Raw genomic sequence first — 18,808 nt, forward strand, 5'->3', positions numbered from 1 at the left:
CGGCCGACGAACCAACCTGACCTTCACGTAAAACTACATCCACTCCTATACAAAATGTCACCATTGTTAGTTTAGAATTAATATCATTACTGATTTTTAAATTGATAGTGATAATTCATAATCATTACTGCCAGCTTATGAACTGACATTACCGGTTTATAGCTTGAACCGGCGTTGATAATATTCGACATATTCAAAAATACACTAATGCGAACTCTTCAGCAGGTAGAGTATTTTATACTTAATCTACAAATAGGAATAGATGTTGCAAAGCTGTTGTACAAGAAGTTTTTTAGACGTTCCATGTCTAAGAGCTCCTGATACACCAGCCTTGAGCCATCTATTATACTTCTTACGCTAGCCGAATGATAATACTATCCGAGTGCCAATAGGTAGATCTAAAGGATAGCAAAATCACTCTTTAACACTTAGCTTGAAACAAATATGCTTTTTGCTATTCCATTAGATCTATCTATTACCATAATTATCTTCACACAACATTCACGTGTAGTGGAAACGAAGAGAGGAGATGAGGAGACAGGGGAAGGCGCGCGGCCACGTGTTGGCTCGGGAGACGATGGGCTCGGCTAACACGAGTTGCCTACGGCCTAGGAGATGAGGACACGGCAGGCTCGACGCATGCAAGCTGGCTACAGCCGAGAAGATGACAGGCTTGACTACCGTGAGATGGATACGGCGAATGCGAGGTGATGAGGAGAGGAGGATATGCGTTGAAGCTGGACACAATGGGTAGAGGCGCTCGAAGTAGAGACAATGACAACCTCACCAGTTCGACCGTCTCTACCCCTCGGGAGCGGCCTCGGGAGAGCGAAATGAGATGGGGTGGCTGAGGAAGATGGTTCTATTTATAGAAGAATTATCATTACCGGTTTGATTAATAAGCCGATAGTGATAAATTATCACAGCTGGTTTGGTGTTGAGGTGTGTCTTTTTACGCATGTCCTTTTTGAACCATTAGTGATAATTTAACTATCACTGTCGGTTTATCTTCATCAATTATTATTCCATTAGTTTGAATTATTGAACCTACAATAATAAATATTATCACTACCGGTTTGGTATACGAACCGATTCAGCTAAATACTATCGTTGTTGGTTACTCAGGGTATATCTTTTTATGCACGTCTTTTTATAAATCAGCAATGATAGTTTGAATATCACTACCGATTCGTAATAAGAATCAACAGTGATAAGTACTATCATTATCCGTTCTTGTTGGTTTGGTTTTTAATGTACGTCTAGAGCTTATGAATTGGAAGTGAAAGTGTGGCAGAGATTATACTTTCTGTAGTAGTGCTGCTGCAACTGACCCTGCACGCACATACTAGCCTGGTGCCCGAGCCTGCCTAGCGCACGCCCCACCCCCGCGCACATGGCTGCGCCCAGCTGCGCCTGCCACGTATGTAGGCTGTTTTTTTAGTTAACGCTAATTACGATGGGAAGATTTGGTCTTCGAGGGTCATTGGGGTTGAGATTCTGAAGGCATTGTGGATAGCCATTGTAAGACGGTTTGTTTTGCATTTCTCTTTTTAATAGATCGCAGTGGCTTCTACTCACGATGAAAAACTCGCCACCACAGTTTGATCTATAGTGCTGAAATATAAATCAGATTGATATTTTCATCTGTACTAACAAAGTATTATAGTTATTTTTATTATTCAGATGTTTCAATATGTTAGTAGTTTAGTTTAGTAGTTATGTCAGTAGCTGTTCAGTAGTTTTAAATAATATAAAAAATATTTTAGTAGTATTAGTAGTTTAATATTCAGTAGTTATAAGTTATAGTAAAATTGTTCAGGAGTTCGTATGAGTAGTATTAGTAGTTGATAGTAGCTATAGTAGTTTAGTTTAGTAGCTGTCAGTAGTTTTTTATTAGTTCTAAGTTATAAAAAAATTATTTAATAGTTTATGTTAATAGTGTTACTATTTGTCAGTAATATCAATAGTTGTTCAGTAGTATTAGTAGTTGTTCAGTAATTTTAAGTCATAGTAAATTTATTCAGTAATGTTATTAGTTTTATTTGGTAGTTGTCAGTAATTATTCAGTACTTTTAAGTCATAATAAAATTGTTAAGTAGTTTTGTTTAATAGTATCAGTAGTTAAGTAGTTTTGTTTAATAGTATCAGTAGTTAAGTAGTTTAGTTTATTAGTTGTCAGAAGTTATTCAGTAGTTCTAAGTTATAGTAAAATTATTCAATAGTATCGATAGTCATCAGTATTCAGTGCCATTTCCAACCGCATGCCACAAGAACATCGGTAGCTATATATATTCTAGAACCTAACATCCATGGGATGGCAAAACATGCACAAGAGATGATGGCTAAAGAGTGTTTGATCGTTTGGTGATGCATTGAACCCTATTCACTATGTGAAAAACAGACAAATGAGACACTACATAAGTGATGAGTCGTAATATGACCCGTCACATATGATAAAAGTGATGGGTCGTAGTTGTGACCCATCACTAATACCAGTCATTGGTGACGGGTGAAAACTTGACCCATCACCAATGACGACTCATCACTCACAGGTCATCGTAGTCTAGTCATTGGCAATGGGTCAAGTTTTGACCCATCACCAATAACTAACTCATCGGTGACAGGTCTCATAGGCCTGTCATAAGTGACGCGTCAAATTATGACCCGTCACTAAGGATGTTATTCAGAAATACATAAAATGATCCAAACATTGCCAAAAAAATTATTTTTATTTTATTTTTCTCTTTTTTTCTCACTTCAGAAGCACTAGAATATGAACAATTATACATTTCTGTAAGGATGTAAGGGGTAACGGCTATGGACATAAACGCTCGTTCCGAAAAATGGTGCAAAAACTTTCGGAGACGAGAACTCAATCTTTCAAGCCGTTTTAGGCCTCAAAACATTCACCGAACCCGAAAAAGTGGGGGAGAAACGGATATAACTTTTTCAGTAGATGTCCATAGAGTCAAAAAAATGTCAAAATCGGAGTCCGTATGCAAAAGTTATGGCCATTTAACTGAAGGCACCCCGAGTCAACTGGTTTTTATGTCTATTGTAAAATTAACATTAGTGACGGGTCATAGTTGTGACCCGTCACTTATGACCTTTGGAAAAATAGTTAAAAGGATCTTTTATCCGAGTCCCTTCAGGACACACGCGAGGTTGAGGTGGTTAGGCAGCTACACGCGCGAGGGGCAGTCGCGAGTTCGATTCCCACAAAACGCACATTCTAAAAATAGCTTGAAAATAGGTAGAGACACGTGGCGAGTGGTGATAGGCCTGAGTTGGATTGACTTGGGTGAAAAATATTTTTTTTTGACTTTTTTCGCGTACAAAAAGCACGAAAACCATATATCAGTCATAAGTGACGGGTCACAAACAAGTCATAAGTGACATGTCACAATTGTGACCCGTCACCAATGACCTTAATAAGTGACAGGTCAAGTTTTGACCCGTCACCAATGACTTTATTGGTGACGGATCCTTACCCATCACTTACTAAATGTTATCAGTGACGCGTTCGGGGTAACGGGTGCGGAACCCGTCACCTATAACGGTTATGACCCGTCACCCTTGTCAATTTTTCACGTAGTGATTTTCATTCCTAGATCATTATTTTCTACCCCATGCTGGATTCAGAAACGTCTATCCTATTTTATTTCCTTTCTCATGTTGCCAATGGGTTTGCTTTGGGATAGAGAAACAGACAGGTAGAGAGCATCTCCTGAAAATTTTAGTACTAGGCAGGAACTGCGAATAAGGATGGGATCATGTGAGATACACAAAATAGTGACAACCATACCAAATCACAAATCATTGATGAATGAACTAGATATAGCTCACAAGTTCAATTCACATTGCAGTGACACCTGAAAGCATCTTTAGAAATCAGAAGGAAGACCAGCTTTTTGCTTGCTCAGTCGAAGATCATTGCTCTGACACAAAACACATCTAGTTGAGGTGTATGAACCACACATATGGTTGCCAGCATGATCAGGGGGAGGGACACCGGGTAGGGGGGCGTCGGGGCATGTTAGTGGGGAGGGGGAGGGGCGCTGGGTGGGGGGCGCCAGTGAGGAGGGTGAAGGTGCAGCAGCCAGGGGTGGCGTGAGGTGGCGGCGCGAGGGGGCAGCGATAGGTGGCATGACACGAGGGGTGATAGGAGGAGGCGCGACAGTCGGAGGTGGTGTGGTGGCTGGGGGCGGCACGGGGCAGGATACAGCAAAGGACTTGGGGCGGTGCAAGGAGGGGTCAGGGAGGTCATGCGGGGTGGGGGTGAGATTTAAGGCACACCAGGGTGGGGTTTAACGTATATAGAGGGGCCCTGGGTGTAGAATAACTAGTTATTATACATCCTAGGTGTAGAATAGCGCTCCCGTGTGTATATATATACACTATATATCTATTATGTGTTTAGGCGTAATATAGTTCACCTCTGCGTACACCTCCAGTTACGATCCCAAAAGTAGTATAGCTGTGATCTACAAAATATGTCAGTTACTATAAATATATATAGCCGTAACTCAGATACCTTCTCTAGTCGTAATTATGTCATTTTGGCTGATGATCATAACTTGTTCACCTCTGCGCACACCCCCCTAGTGACGTTCCCAAAAGTAGTATAGTTTCGATCCACAAGATATATCAGTTACTACAAATATATACGGTCATAGCTCGTATATCTTCTCTAGTCGTAATTATATACCTTTCGTCATGTGATCGTAACTCAACTATCTGTGTTGTCATAAAAGACAGTTTTTTGAGTTGTAACTGGAGGTGGTGCAATAGTGAACTACAGTCTATTCTACGTCTAGGCGCACTGTAGTTTACTATTGCGTCACCCCTAGTTACAACTCAAAAAACTGTTAGTTATGACTACAAAAATAATCAGTTACGATAGCACAGATAGTTGAGTTACAATCACATGACAAAAAGTTACGACTAGAGAAGGTATCCGAGTTACGACCACATACATTTGTAGTAACTAACCTATCTTGTAGATCACAACTATGCTGCTTTTGAGATCGTAACTGGGAGTGTGCATAGAGATGAACAAATTATGATCACATGACAAAAAATACATAATTACTACTAGAGAAAGTATCTGAGTTACAACTATATATATTTGTAGTAACTGACATATCTTGTGAATCCATCTATACTGCTTTTGAGATTGTAACTAGAAGTGTAAGCAGAAGTGAACTACGTTGTGTCTAGGAACATAGTAGATATACATTTTATATATAATATATATATAATATTATGTGCCTAGACTCAACTCTAATTACTGTTGCATTGCTCCTAGTTACAATCTAAAATATAGTAGAGTTACAGTCCACAAGATAGGAAGTTATAACTAGATGTAAATAAAAAAAATTGAGTTGCAACTGTGTTATGGATGAACGTAACTTCTAACGAATTCCTTGCCTAATGATGTATAACCTAAGAAATACGATTGTAATCGTAGTACAATCTAAAACGTAGCTCGTTAGCTTCTCGTGTTGCAATCATGTATTTTTAGATGTGCGGTTGTAACTGGTCTATGTAGCGGATTGTAACTGATAGTTGATTGAGTTGTAACTGTAGAGTGGCGTAACAGTGAACTACAATGAGCCTAGGCGCAGAATATATATATATTCTATGCCTAGGAGTCCTACACCCACCACAACAGCCCATCGCGCCTGCCCGCCCAGTCGTGCCTACTGGCCAGTGCCCCTCATGAACATGCCCGCCCCTCGCCAGCCTAACAGCGTGCCTGCCTGTTCTAGGGTGCGCACCCCTGTGCCAGCGCGCATGGCCCCCGCAGCAGAGATGACCAAATGGACCACTCAGGCTGGCCCGGTATGGGCCTGGTACGGCACGACCTGATAGGCCCGGCTACTGTAACAGGTCGTGTTGTGCCGACCCACGTGCTATGCCCTTGGCCCACAGCACGACCCATCTTCTACCGTGCCATGTCGGGCCGGTCCGGGCACGATTCTTGACAAGCATGGTGGCATGGTGCGGCTCGGCCAGCACGGCGTGGCCCAGCAGGCACCGTGGCAGCCCGGCGCCACGGTAGCACACGGTCAGGCCAGCGAGCACGATCTTGGCATGCTCAGCCCGGTAGTACTCCGAAAATAGAAAAAATAAAAATAATAGCTCCAAAATTCCAAAAAAATATAGAAATAAATAAAAAAAGAGCTGTATTGATTGGTTGCCTCGTTAAAAACCTTTCTACTAAAAGTGAAAAAGAGTACAACCTATGACTATGCTCTAAAAATTATATGGTTTCATTAGAAACCCCAGAATTTTGCTTGCATTATTTTATATGCTTCATCAAGTATCTCGTTCCATTTGAAGATTTGGCACCTAATCATAGTTGTATATATTACACTTAGTAAATCTTACTTGTCCCCCATTAATTTCTCTAAAGATCTTTTTAAAATGTTACCACACTCATGACTATGCATGCGAGTTCTCGGGGTCTTTATCCATGAATAGAAATATGGAATTGATTTTTTGAAGTGGACAAGTGCCTACTGGCTAGTAAGTAGAAAAAGAGAGTTGGGTTGTCGATAGGACCACAGAGAGTTTGAGATGGTATTTATAGGCCAAGACAAGATGTGGGTGGTAGGTCATTTTCGAAAAAAAAATAAAGAAAAATCATTAATAAAATAAAAAACTTAGAAATAATAGGCATAATTAATTCTAAAAATGAGATTTGTTGATAGGTTGTCTCATTAAAAACCTTTCTAGCAAAGGAAAAAAGAGTCCAACCTAGCACAGAAAATTAGAAATTACACGTTCTCATCAACATCTATATACAAATTTTGGAATGAATCTTAAGCTCAGTGTTCTCTGTAGTGTGTTGCATTCGTGCTTTATCTTGTTCCCAATATTTTATTATGGTGAGTATTTCAACTATCTCACTTGATAGATTTGTTCTTCTCTCTTTAATTATCCTTCCAGTAAGATTAAAGGTAGCCTCAGAAGAAACAACAGATATGGGAACAATTAATAAATGTCGTGCTAACAGTGAAAACACTGGATAATTCGTCTTATGCTCATTCTACCATTGCAGTACGTTGAAGTTTTCTTATTCATGACTGATAACGTCGTTGTCGATGAAGGTAGTTAGCTCCCCTCTGGATGTTAGAATTCCGGCACTCGTAGATGATCATGACGAAGAGTCTTAACTTCTTGATGAAGAACCTATACCAAATATTTTCCCCTACATTGTCACATTCTTACTTGTTGTGGATGCTAGTGGAGGTCGTTGTAAGCGAACTCCGCCATACTTATTTCATATTTACTATAAACTTCGAATAACTTAGAACGAACATTAGTATAATAATTAGAATTATTATGGCTAAGAGCATCACCTAAAATTGTGAGAACTCTACAGAAAGCTGCAACTTTAGCTCTAGTATCTAAAATAAAGGCAAAGTCGTACAAGAAAGGAAATTATTTATAATACTTTAAGAATTTAGATTTCATAGAAACTACACAATCTTTTAAAAGATTGTCATTTTCATAAATATTTAAATGAGTAGCAATTTCAACAATATAATGCACTACTAAACAAGATATTTGATGAGCCCATGGCTCATTCATTACAATCAATACTATTAATATTTCTCAAATCATACAATATACAATTACAAGAGCACGTGCGTGACAACTAAACCACCAGGTGAACTCGTTTTTTACTGTTCATGCTTTCTTGGATGGATTACTATTAAATGCTTGTGATGTTTTATTGCTTAGGAACGTGAGAAAAGCACAACAACCTTACATGGACGTCACCCCTTGAAGGACAAGTCTACTTGGACTCGAGACTGAGCTATAGTTGTGGTCGTGGTTGGAGTCATAGTCGTGGTCGAGTCGCAGGACAACACGTCAGTAAAACGGGCATAACTCTCTCATACGAAGTCTGTTTTAGGAAATCTTGGACATTCTGGAAAGCTTACGATGAGCCCTTTCCAATGGATATGAGCTCGACCAAATATTCCTTATAGTTTAGTTAGAGTGGAATAAATAAGGTGTTGCACCACCGTTCGGGCCTAGTTGGGTCTTGTAATCGTGTCGGGGTCGGAGTCCAGGTTGTGTACACCTCTTTCCATGGCTGCACAACCCTAGGTCAACCTCATCACATCCCCCTTATGTATACACAGTAGTCATCATAGTTTAGGCTCGGGTTTTACTTATATTATTCTGTTTTATACAGTTTCATCGCTTGTCCGGTTTGTGGAACCCCAACTCGAGCACTTCATTGGTAATTTGTAATATTCATATTGCATCTACATGTTCTTTCTTGTGTTCTCATTCGCTTGCAGAAAAAGCCTTCTTGGCAAGGTCAACCGTGTCTTAGCACGGTTGATAACCACGGAGTAGGGTGTAGTGGTTGCGAGGGTTCTCGATCTGTTTTGGTCAAAGTCTTTGGATCATTAACATTGAAACTCCACCAATCAACTTATCATATTACTTTTGGAAGATCGGGCAAATGTGCATCAATATTGGATAATGAACTCCTGATAAACTCACAGTTGTATCATAAAAAATTCAAGAAACTCTAGTATCCTTTCAGCAGCATACCAATGTGCTTCCACGAGTAAAGTTTGACCCTCATGCTAATGATAATGTGTATGAATAAGCACACCCAGATGTGCTCTTAAATGGTATAATATTTTTGAGCATCAAGAAATTAGAGTTTCATCTTATTGGCATGTTCACAGCAAACTTACGTGGATGTACATTCATTGCAACACAATACTGTTTATATGCTGCAATATATTGGTTAGATGAGTTCACAAAAGATATTGCAGTACGAAAATTGTTTAGGTATTATGACAACCTATTCAAACCAAATTTTGCTATAAGATTGATAATATGACAAGCACATTCATGTAACAAGAAAGATTCAGCATAGGTACTAAACAATGAAGTACGAATATTCATTGCTCTAGAATTTACACCAGTATTATCTAAAGTGATAGAAAATATTTTATTCATGAGACCAAAGTCTTCAACTACTTGAGATATTTTTTTCAGCAATATTTTCACCGGTATGCGCGTTGTCAATCAACCGAAAACCTATTATTCTCTTTTCTAATTCCCAATCATTATTAACAAAATGAGCAACCACACTAAGATAATCCTCTCTACCCCAACCTACCCATATGTCTGAGGTCAAAAAATTGAAAATGTACATGTTTGCAATATTTCTTTAAGCTTGCTACGACATGCATTGTAGTATTTTACCATATCCTACTAGTTGTCTGTCTAGAAACATGCATAAGCCTAGGATTATGAGCTTGCCTAATGTAATCTTCAAATGCAATAGACTCACTGATATTGAGTGGTAGATCCGCTCTTGCAATGAAGTGGCATAACTCTTTTCGAGCATTAGCAGAGTCATACTCCCAATGACGAACATAGCCATTGGGGTTGTACTGCAACACCGTCTGCTTCATGACTACTCTACTCTTTCGCTTACAACTTGTGCCGTGCCTCTTCAAGTGCCTCATTCTACCTGAGGATTTTGTAGATAATTCATGTTTACAAATATAACACCTAGCATACCTGATACTTACCCCATCTTTCTCTTTGTAGAACCTTTCAAAGTCTTGCCAAACTTCAGAAGTACCGACTCTTGATCTTTTAGAGCTGGTGCTTGCTAATGTGTGAGTACTTGTAGAGCCTGACAATGGGTGTGCTACTGCATGTGAACCAACCGGAAGTTCACCTTCGGGTCCTTCACCTGCAGCACTGCTATCAAAGGGAACGTAGTCCCCTGTGATTCCTTGAAGAAAAAAAATCATGACCAATAGACGTATTATCATGACCATTAGAGTCCATAATTAATGTCAAAGGCACTAAAAAATTCAAATATTCCGAGTTAGAAATAATCAAATAATAAAACAGGATAGCGCAATGATGCAAAAATTCAACAAGATTTCTTCAAGATAGCAGGATGACAGTTTTGAATTTTCTCAGATTTTTGGCAATAATTCAAACTAATTTTGCCAAATTATCACAAATTCTAAAGAACTTTGAGACAAGAATGAGAGGAAGAAATAAGAGAACAAATGTTGTTGCTGGTGTGGAATGTAAGGGCAGGACGATCCTCTATATATAGGTGAAAATGGTGATTTTTGCAAAACAAATTCAATTTTTTTGGAGCACAAACGGTAACAAAACGGCGAGAAATTCAAAAATAACAGGTTAAATGGTACCCATCTAACGTATTAACTTGGGCGTGCCCCCGTGTGCCCTCTCGTGCCGCCCGTGCTACATGTGCCTAGCCAGGCCAGCCCCATATGCAATGGCTCTCAGCCGGGCCATGTCGTGTCATGCCTGGATAGGCTGGTCGAGCCATGCCTGGCCAGGCCGAGCCATGCCTAGCTAGGCCGAGGCGTGCCTAGCCGTGCCATGCCTGGCCGTGTCGTGCGCGTGCCGACCCATGTCAGCCAGGCAGTGTTGTGCCGACACGTCATGCCACACGCTTGGCCTCGTGCCATGCCGACTCAGTCTGGCTCGCGTCTGGCTAGGCCACGGGCCGACCCAGTAAGTACAGCCCATTTAGACATCTTTACCCTACAGCTTTAGGAAATGCATGCAGTAAATTAAGGATGTGACGGGTCAACAACGAGTAGAAGCTAGGCTACAAGCTATACCACCAACTGACACCAAACACTCTCCATCTGATTTTTTTTGCATGGTATTTTTTTTGCATGCAAGTCGGTGCACTCTTTGCATGCATACATGCAAGCTGATTTTTGTATGTATGCACTCGATCAAACCATGGGTGGGCTTGGTCATGTGGGCTAGGTGGGTTTGTACTCTATGGCGGCTAGTTTCAATCTATTCGGCTATGTCGAGTTCGGTCGTGATCTAGGTGCAATCTAATAGTGTTTAGTAGTTCAACAACAACCTTGTAGTTGCTCAGCAATGTTCAATAATTCTTCAGTAGTTATGTCAGTAGTTGTTCAGTAGTTTCAAGTCATACAAAATCATTCGGTAGTGTCAGTAGTTGTCTGTAGTTTTGTTCGGCAGTTATGTCAGTAGTTTCAAGTCATAGAAAAATTATTGAATAGTGTTAGTAGTCATCACTATTTCGTAGTTTCAGTAGTTCCAAGTCATAATAAAATTGTTTAGTAGTTTGTGTCAGTAGTTCTAATTCATAGTAAAATAATTCGGTAGTTTGTGCCACCAGCGTTAGTAGTTGACAATAGTTACCAGTAGTATCAGTAGTTTGTTTAGTACTATTGGTAGTTTTTGTTCAGTAGTATCAGCAGTTCTAAGTCATAGTAAAAATTTTTTGTAGTTTTGTTCAGTAGTGTTAGTAGTGTCATTAGTTTAGTTCAGTAGTTGTTCAGTAGTTCCAAGTTATAGTAAAATTATTCAGTAGTGTTAGTAATCATCAGTATTTAGTGTCAGTATTCAGTAGTAGTCAGTAATTTTGTTTTACGTTTTGAGCTCCTAAATAGTTCTCTTGGCCCCAAACCATACTAGAGTTGGATCTCTTTTATTGCCATACTAAGATAACATCCTGTCTCATGTATGCATACGTGCATATAGTTTAGCTAAAGATATTGAGAAGTACTAATCAATGTACTAAGTATGAATACTCAGTATTCAATGTCAATATTTAGGCTGAAAAGAAGCAGCTGGCACTACAGGTGGGGCTGAGCGTGGCAGGTGGGACGTTGGCATCCACGAGGCTCCCCGCTGCAGCGGCGGTGGCAGTGGTCAGCATCATCTACCCTTCCTGTTACGAGGTGGCACACGCTGATGGGAATGGAGCATCAGGAGGGGAGGGGTGCCATTGGGGGTTGGGTCTCACTGACAGGGAGGGGTGGTGCATCGAGCGGGGCGGGGAGGGGGAGATGTGTCGAGTGGGGTGAGGGTCAAAGACGGTGGTAGGGAGAGGGAGGCGTGCTGGGTAGGGTGGGGGTCGGTGCATGCAGGGGGAGGGGGAGGCGTGACGGGCGGGAGAGGGGCACGAGTCGGGGCACGTGCTGGAGGGGTGGGGGATATATAGAGTGTATTCTACACCCTGAGTGTAGAATAGTACTACCATGTGTGTGTGTGTATATTGAACTACTAAACCCAGTAGTTCAGTAGCTCCCTGGTATAGAATAACTAATAATCACAGGGGTCAAGGTCGATGTTGTGACCCGCAACCTCGTATTGAATGACCTTGATCGCGGGTCCATTTTGCCACCGGGACACAGTCGGGACGTGTCCTGTGGGGCTCCACTGCTATAGAGAGAGAGAGAGAGAGAGAGAGAGAGAGGTGGAGAAGGCTTACTGCGAAGTGGACCTTGATAGTGACGATGACTTGTTCCCTCCGCTTCATCATCGCTCACTGTGCCATGCCTACCACACTGCCGCCGTGCCTACAGCACTGCTCGCCCAGCCACCACGCCTCTCGCCAACTGCATCTCCCGCCCTACCGACTGCTCTGTTGAAAGGATTATGAGAGAGAGAGATAGAGCAGCCGGTTGGATAAGGGAGAGAGAGGAAAGTGAGACTGTGAGAGAGATGTGCTGTGTTAAGGAAAAAAGTCATATTATTTATGTTAATAAAAACAAAAAGAGTATATTAGCAAAATGATCTAGGTCATCGATCCAGATGAATTAGGGTCACATTACGCGTCGCTAATTTATCGTCTTAAAAAGGTATACCTCCTTTGAACCATATTTTTGTTAGATAGCGACCTGCGTCTCACGACCCGATCCTCTACCCGAGTTTCTAGTGACTATGTTCTACACCCTAGGTGTAGAATAGCACATGTATTATTCTACACCAGCTCAGCCCAGCCCAGCCCCATGCCACATCGCCACGTGCCCACCTAGCCTTGTGCCCGCCTGTCCAGCCGCAACCCCAACCCCCTGCCCGCCCCCCCAGTCGCGCTCGCCCACACGTTCCCTCTACCACGTGTCCGCTCATCCATATGCTCGCCTGCTCAGTAGTTGTCCAGTAATGTTCAGTAGTCATTTAGTAATTCAAGATTGTACTAAGTGTCAATAATTTACTATGACTTGATTTCTTTAGTAATTCAGTAATTTTGCAATTCTTCAATAGTTTTGTTTAGTAGTCGTCAGTAGTTCAGTATTCAGTAGTTTCAAGTTATAGTAAAATTATTCAGTAGTTTGTGTCAGTAGTGTTAATAGTTGTCAGTAGTACTAGTAGTTTGTTCAGTAGTGTCATTAGTTTTGTTCAATAAGTGTCAATAGTTGTCAATGATTGTTCAATAGTTCTAAGTCATAGTAAAATTATTCAGTAGTTCTTTTCGGTAGTGTTTAGTAGTTGTCAGTAGTTATGTTATAACTTGGAAGCTCCTAACAACTACTGTGTCAGTAATTGATTTCAATGTTTTGTTATGCTTACTCTTAGGCTTTTCAAAGTTGATTTCAAAGTTTGGTACAAATTTTGGAATGACCCTATCATCCTACATACAACATTTTTATATATTCAGTAGTCATTCAGTAGATTTAGAAACTTATATTTATTTGCAATAGCTTCTTCAGTATTTTTAGGGTTCTTCAGTAGTTTTAGTAGTTCAGTTAAAGACCAGTACATTAGTAGCAGTTCAGTAGCTTAGTAGCAATTTAGTATATAAAAACATAAGAGAGGTAAACATAACACATACAATTCATTACCTACTAAAGTCATAAGTATTTTTAGAAGGTATGTAGTTATTCAGTAGTTCTGCAACAATTTATCTAAGGAGTTGTAGTAGTTCTTTTGACTCCCTAGGCAAAGGTAGGCGACGGCGATGGAGGTAGGCTATGGAGGGACGTGGTGAAGGAGGCATCATGAAGGGGGTGAGGGGAGGAGGCATGGCGGCCGAGGGCACGTGGGAGGCACATCGGGGGAGGAGGAGGTATGCCGAGCTAGGGGGATCGGGGCACGCTGGGGGCCGCCGGGGAGGCACGTCAGGCTGGGGGTAGGGGTGTGCCGAGGGATGGTTATATGACACCTAATCCCACTTCTTCTCCATCCTCCATAGTGCCTCCTAGACACTGTATTGACTACCACCACTGTTGTATCCACCATCCTCAAGTTTGTCGTCCTCTCCCTCTCTGCCACTGAACTCACCCTCTTCGACCCCTTCGCCACCTGACCCAAACCTACCTGGTCCATGCTGTGCTCCGCCTCCACGACATCAGAGAGCTCGCGCTCATCGATGGCGAGAACACCTATTGACTTGAAGCTACTAAAGAACAACTATGACTTGAAACTACTAAAGAACTACTTATAACTATTGAACGAAACTACTGACAACTACTCACACTACTAAACAAAACTACTGAATAAAAACTACTAACATTACTGAGCAAACTACTAATACTACAGGCAACTAGTAACACTACTGACACAAAATACTAAACAAATTTACTATGACTTGAAACTACTGAATACTGACTACTACTGAACAATTTTTTTATGACTTGAAACTACTAAACCACTACTGACACTATTGAACAATAACTACTGATAAAACTACTAACACTACTGAACAACTACCGAACAACTATTGAATAACTACTAAACAAACTACTGAATAAGTACTAACACCTACTGGACAACTACCGAAAACATTGCGGAGCAGTGGGTGCATGCGCGAGTGGACGCGTGGCTGGGGCGAGCGTGGCTGGCCACAACCGCGTGACATAGGCACGCACTAGGCGAGTAGCACATGGCTGAGCGGGCACATGCGTGCAGGCTGGGCGATAGGAACGACTAGGCACGATCACGTGGCGTAGGGCGTGCGCTGGGCAGGTAGCACGCGGCTGGGCGAGCTGGTGCGCGGCTAGGTTGGACTGGGCTTGGCTGAGTTGGTATTCTACACCCTAGGTGGAAAGTAGCACATGAATACATACATACATACTCTCTCTCTAAAGACACTTTATAGCGAAAATGACCTTATTAGATCATGATTGTGATTTTGATGATTAATGACAACATAGTCATTTGGACTAACATGTTTGTCAAGAATATATGGTAGTAGGTCTCATAGATGTAGTAAATGAAGAAGCCACCGAAGTCGAGACAAAGCTTGGACTGAATTGGACAAGTCTCAGGAAAAATAACTATGTAGGATGGTCCGGTGCTTAGAACTTTGTACACACCGGAGTATTCCCCCGGGTGTGTTATATTCACTGGATGGTCCGATGCTCAGGGGGCTATACACACCAGAGCAATTTTATGTTCTGTGCAGAAACAAGAAGACTTTACCGAATGATCTTGTGATGGAAGCTAAAAGCACACCAGAGTATTTAACATAATGGTTGATTTTCGAAGAAAATTAAAGTTAAGTACACCTGATGGTCCAGTGTTAGAAGAGTAAGAACAAAGGAGCATTTAATAGAACATTGGATTTTCAGAGGAAATGAAGTTCAAGTCACTGGATGGTCTGGTGTTGAGGAGTTCAACACACCGGACTAAATGCACAGGGAAGAAGTGGCGCCGTCAGGCTCAAGACAACACACCAGATAATCCGGTGATGGAAGTGAATGATACACCGAATAATCTGGTGTTCAAAATATATTTGAGTGGGGTTATAACAGCTACTTACTGAAGTTGTACTCACCGGATGGTCCGGTGCTTGTACTACTGTTGTTACCAGATCATCAGATGTTCATAATGAAGTTGAGCCATTGAAGCAATGGCTAGTTCGCAGGGTTAAGACTATAAATATCAATCCACTCATTCATTTGAAGCTATTGAAGTCCAGAGGAAGCTCATACATACTTAAAAAAGACATTCAAACCACCAAATTGCTTAAAGTGATCATCCAAGACGATTAAGCACAAGCTTAGAGAGTGATTAATGCTTAGAGAGAAGTGTTGCTAGGTGCTGCAACCTATAGAGTGGATCAAGGAGTGATCTAACCTTGTACCGAGACGTACGTCGGTGTCTTGGAGTGTTGATGACTCGCTGGTAACTTGTTGACCCTTTGACTTGATGTGGAGCGGCGACAAAAAGATTGTACGGGAATGCGGAGACCCTTATCTTTGTGACTAAAGCTTCGAAATGAAGACGACGTACAAATGATTGGAAGAGAAGTTAGTGATGAGATCTTATCTTGGTGGCTTGGTGGCACATCATTCTTGAGATCTTATCTTGGTGACTTGGTGGCTCAAGAGCTATGACCGGAAGGGATTCAGTGACCGGAAGCATATACTTTGTAGAGCTCAAACGTAGACTAGGAGTGGTTTGTGTGTCATCGATACCACGGGATAAAAATCCCTTATGTTAAGTTTATCTCTCTATCTTATTTACGTTTTTCACATTTATATACTTACAATTTACCTTGTTAGAGTGAGTTACGTTCCTCTTAAATGGTATAATAGACATAATAAAAATTAAAATAAGTTTATCTTATGAAATTTTTAAAACCATTAATTTCTAATTACGTTAATTCGCCTTCTCTAAGGAAGTTACCGGCTCCTACACACTTATTGGCTCGCGTTCCTTCGTTGCAATCATCAACGCTAATTTTGTCTTATCCCTGTGACGACGAGAGGAGGTCATACGTTAAAAACATGTTCAAATTCGCACTGCAATAGTGCCGGTATTGCCCGGCCCATCCATCCACATCGTACGACACGCGCCGGCGGCGTAAATCCGAGCTGAAAACTACACGATCAGAATTTTTGATCAGCCGAAGCGGTATAAAATAGGAGCACAAGGAGACCAAATTTTTCATCCTTTATCCGTCGAAAGAATCGAAGAAAAATCAGTATGTTTGAACCGGCAATGACGTCGGGAGGAAGGAGAAGCAGCAGCAGCTCTGTGGTGAGCTTGGCGATCCTGCTCTGTTTGGGAGCAGTCGTTGTGACAGCGCGGCCGGCTCCGGAGGCGACACGTGCGGCCGCGAACGGCACGTGCCAGTCCAGGGTGGAGCCGTTCGAGTACAAATGCGAAGAGCACACCGTAAGAACCGATGAATGTTCAGTACATAGTCTCCATTTGTTCTTGTTTTGAAAAAAAGAAAACTATCAGAAGATATATTGATTGATTGTGTGTTACAAGATGGACTGAGAATTATGGTGATTAATGATTATGCGTGTTCAGGTGACGACTTCGGACGGGTACATTCTGAGCTTGCAGCGGATCCCGAGCGGCCGCGGCTCCGGCGGCTCGTCGGCCGGCGGCAAGATCCCGGTCCTGCTCCAGCACGGTCTCATGATGGTAAAATTCGACTATTTCTGTAAGGAAGTAATCGTGTGATCTCAATTACAAAATTATAATAATTTGTCAGGACGGCGTGACGTGGCTGATGAACTCACCGGACGAGTCCCTGGGTTACATCCTAGCGGACAACGGGTACGACGTGTGGATCGCCAACAGCCGCGGCACCGTCTTCAGCCGCGGCCACACCTCGCTCTCCTCCAACGACCCGGCGTACTGGGACTGGTCGTGGGACGAGCTCGCCAGCAACGACCTCTCGGCGGTCGTGCAGTACGTGTACCGCCAGGCGGGTCAGCAGAGGATGCACTACGTCGGCCACTCGCTGGTAAGAGCGGCGAAACGGCTCGACGGATGCAACAACATTTCCAAAGAAAATTGGAACCGTGTGATCTGATGAGCTGCCGACGCTTGCAGGGGACCCTGATCGCGTTCGCGGCGCTGAGCCAGCAGCAGCAGCTGGGGATGCTGCGGTCGGCGGGCCTGCTCAGCCCCATCGCGTACCTCGACAAGGTGTCGTCGCCGCTCGCTCTGGCGGCCGCCGACATCTTCCTCGGCGAGGTAAGGCGCCTCGCCGCCGCCGGTGCTCGCACCTCCGAGAGGTACACTGAATGGAGAATAGTAGTTGATGTGTTCTCGTGCTTGCATGCAGGCTCTGTACTGGCTGGGCCTTGACGAGTTCGACCCAACCGGGTAATCTCTTCATCTGCGAATAGTAGCTGCTAAAGCTTCATGGCAACTTTTTTTTTTGAGAGAGAGTTGAAGTGCTTTGCTGTTAAGGAGAACATCCAATTCACCTAAAAATTGGTATGCAGGGAAGCTGTTCACAGCCTGGTGACTGACATATGCAAGCAACCAGGGATCGATTGCTATAATCTGATGTCAGTCTTCACAGGTAAACGATATAAAAACCATCAGATGTTTTTTTCCTTTTGATTTTCCATATAACTTACACACTTGCTAAAAAAAATATGGGGCAGGTGACAACTGCTGCCTCGACAACTCCTCTGTCCAGGTCTTCCTCGCCCATGAGCCACAAGCTTCAGCAACCAAGAACATGGTTCATTTGGCTCAAAGTGAGTATACTAAAACCTAACAACACTGTCATCTCAAAAATATCACCCTTATAATTACCGAGACACTTATGAAATGTACTCTCAACCAAACAGTGATCAGAAGAGGGACGATCGCAAAGTACGACTACGGCAACGACGCGGACAATACGAAGCACTACGGCCAGGCGACGCCGCCGGCCTACGACGTCTCGGCGATCCCCGACGACTTCCCGCTCTTCCTCAGTTACGGCGGCAGGGACAGCCTCTCCGACGTGCAGGACGTGCGCCACCTCTTCCAGACGCTCAAGTCGCACGACGGCGACAAGCTCACCATCCAGTACCTCGACGACTACGCGCACGCCGACTTCGTCATGGCCGGCAACGCCAGGGAGAGGGTCTACGCGCCGCTCATGGCGTTCTTCAAGCTCCAGGAGAAATGACGACGGGCGTAGATGAATACGTGAAAGCCTCGTAAATTATGTGATAGGAAATGGACAAAAGTTGATGGTAATCTCTTGGAAACAATATGGATGCGTTTGAATGTTGATGTGGTTATATATACGCCA

The 18,808-nt window shown here is 42.6% G+C and overlaps 1 protein-coding gene across 1 annotated transcript; it reads left to right on the forward strand.

Annotated features, from left to right (window-relative positions):
• Positions 1-16,755: 16,755 nt before the first annotated feature.
• On the forward strand, positions 16,756-18,801 carry LOC133889393 (triacylglycerol lipase 2-like). Its single transcript, XM_062329926.1, has 8 exons — positions 16,756-16,932; positions 17,074-17,190; positions 17,261-17,515; positions 17,605-17,748; positions 17,840-17,880; positions 18,003-18,082; positions 18,168-18,263; positions 18,357-18,801. The coding sequence occupies exons 1-8, from the start codon at positions 16,756-16,758 to the stop codon at positions 18,680-18,682; spliced, it is 1,236 nt and encodes a 411-aa protein (XP_062185910.1). The 3' UTR covers positions 18,683-18,801.
• Positions 18,802-18,808: the final 7 nt, after the last annotated feature.

The sequence above is a fragment of the Phragmites australis genome, chromosome 13, assembly GCF_958298935.1.
Source record: "Phragmites australis chromosome 13, lpPhrAust1.1, whole genome shotgun sequence".
NCBI classification, from domain to species: domain Eukaryota; kingdom Viridiplantae; phylum Streptophyta; class Magnoliopsida; order Poales; family Poaceae; genus Phragmites; species Phragmites australis.

What these genes read in the sequence shown, in the direction of transcription:
- LOC133889393 (XM_062329926.1), top strand. Translation starts at nt 16,756, where the DNA reads ATGACGTCGGGAGGAAGGAGAAGCAGCAGCAGCTCTGTGGTGAGCTTG. An exon ending in CCGACATCTTCCTCGGCGAG is followed by an intron (nt 17,749 to 17,839) that starts GTAAGGCGCCTC and finishes GCTTGCATGCAG; the next exon opens with GCTCTGTACTGGCTGGGCCT. An exon ending in GACGAGTTCGACCCAACCGG is followed by an intron (nt 17,881 to 18,002) that starts GTAATCTCTTCA and finishes ATTGGTATGCAG; the next exon opens with GGAAGCTGTTCACAGCCTGG.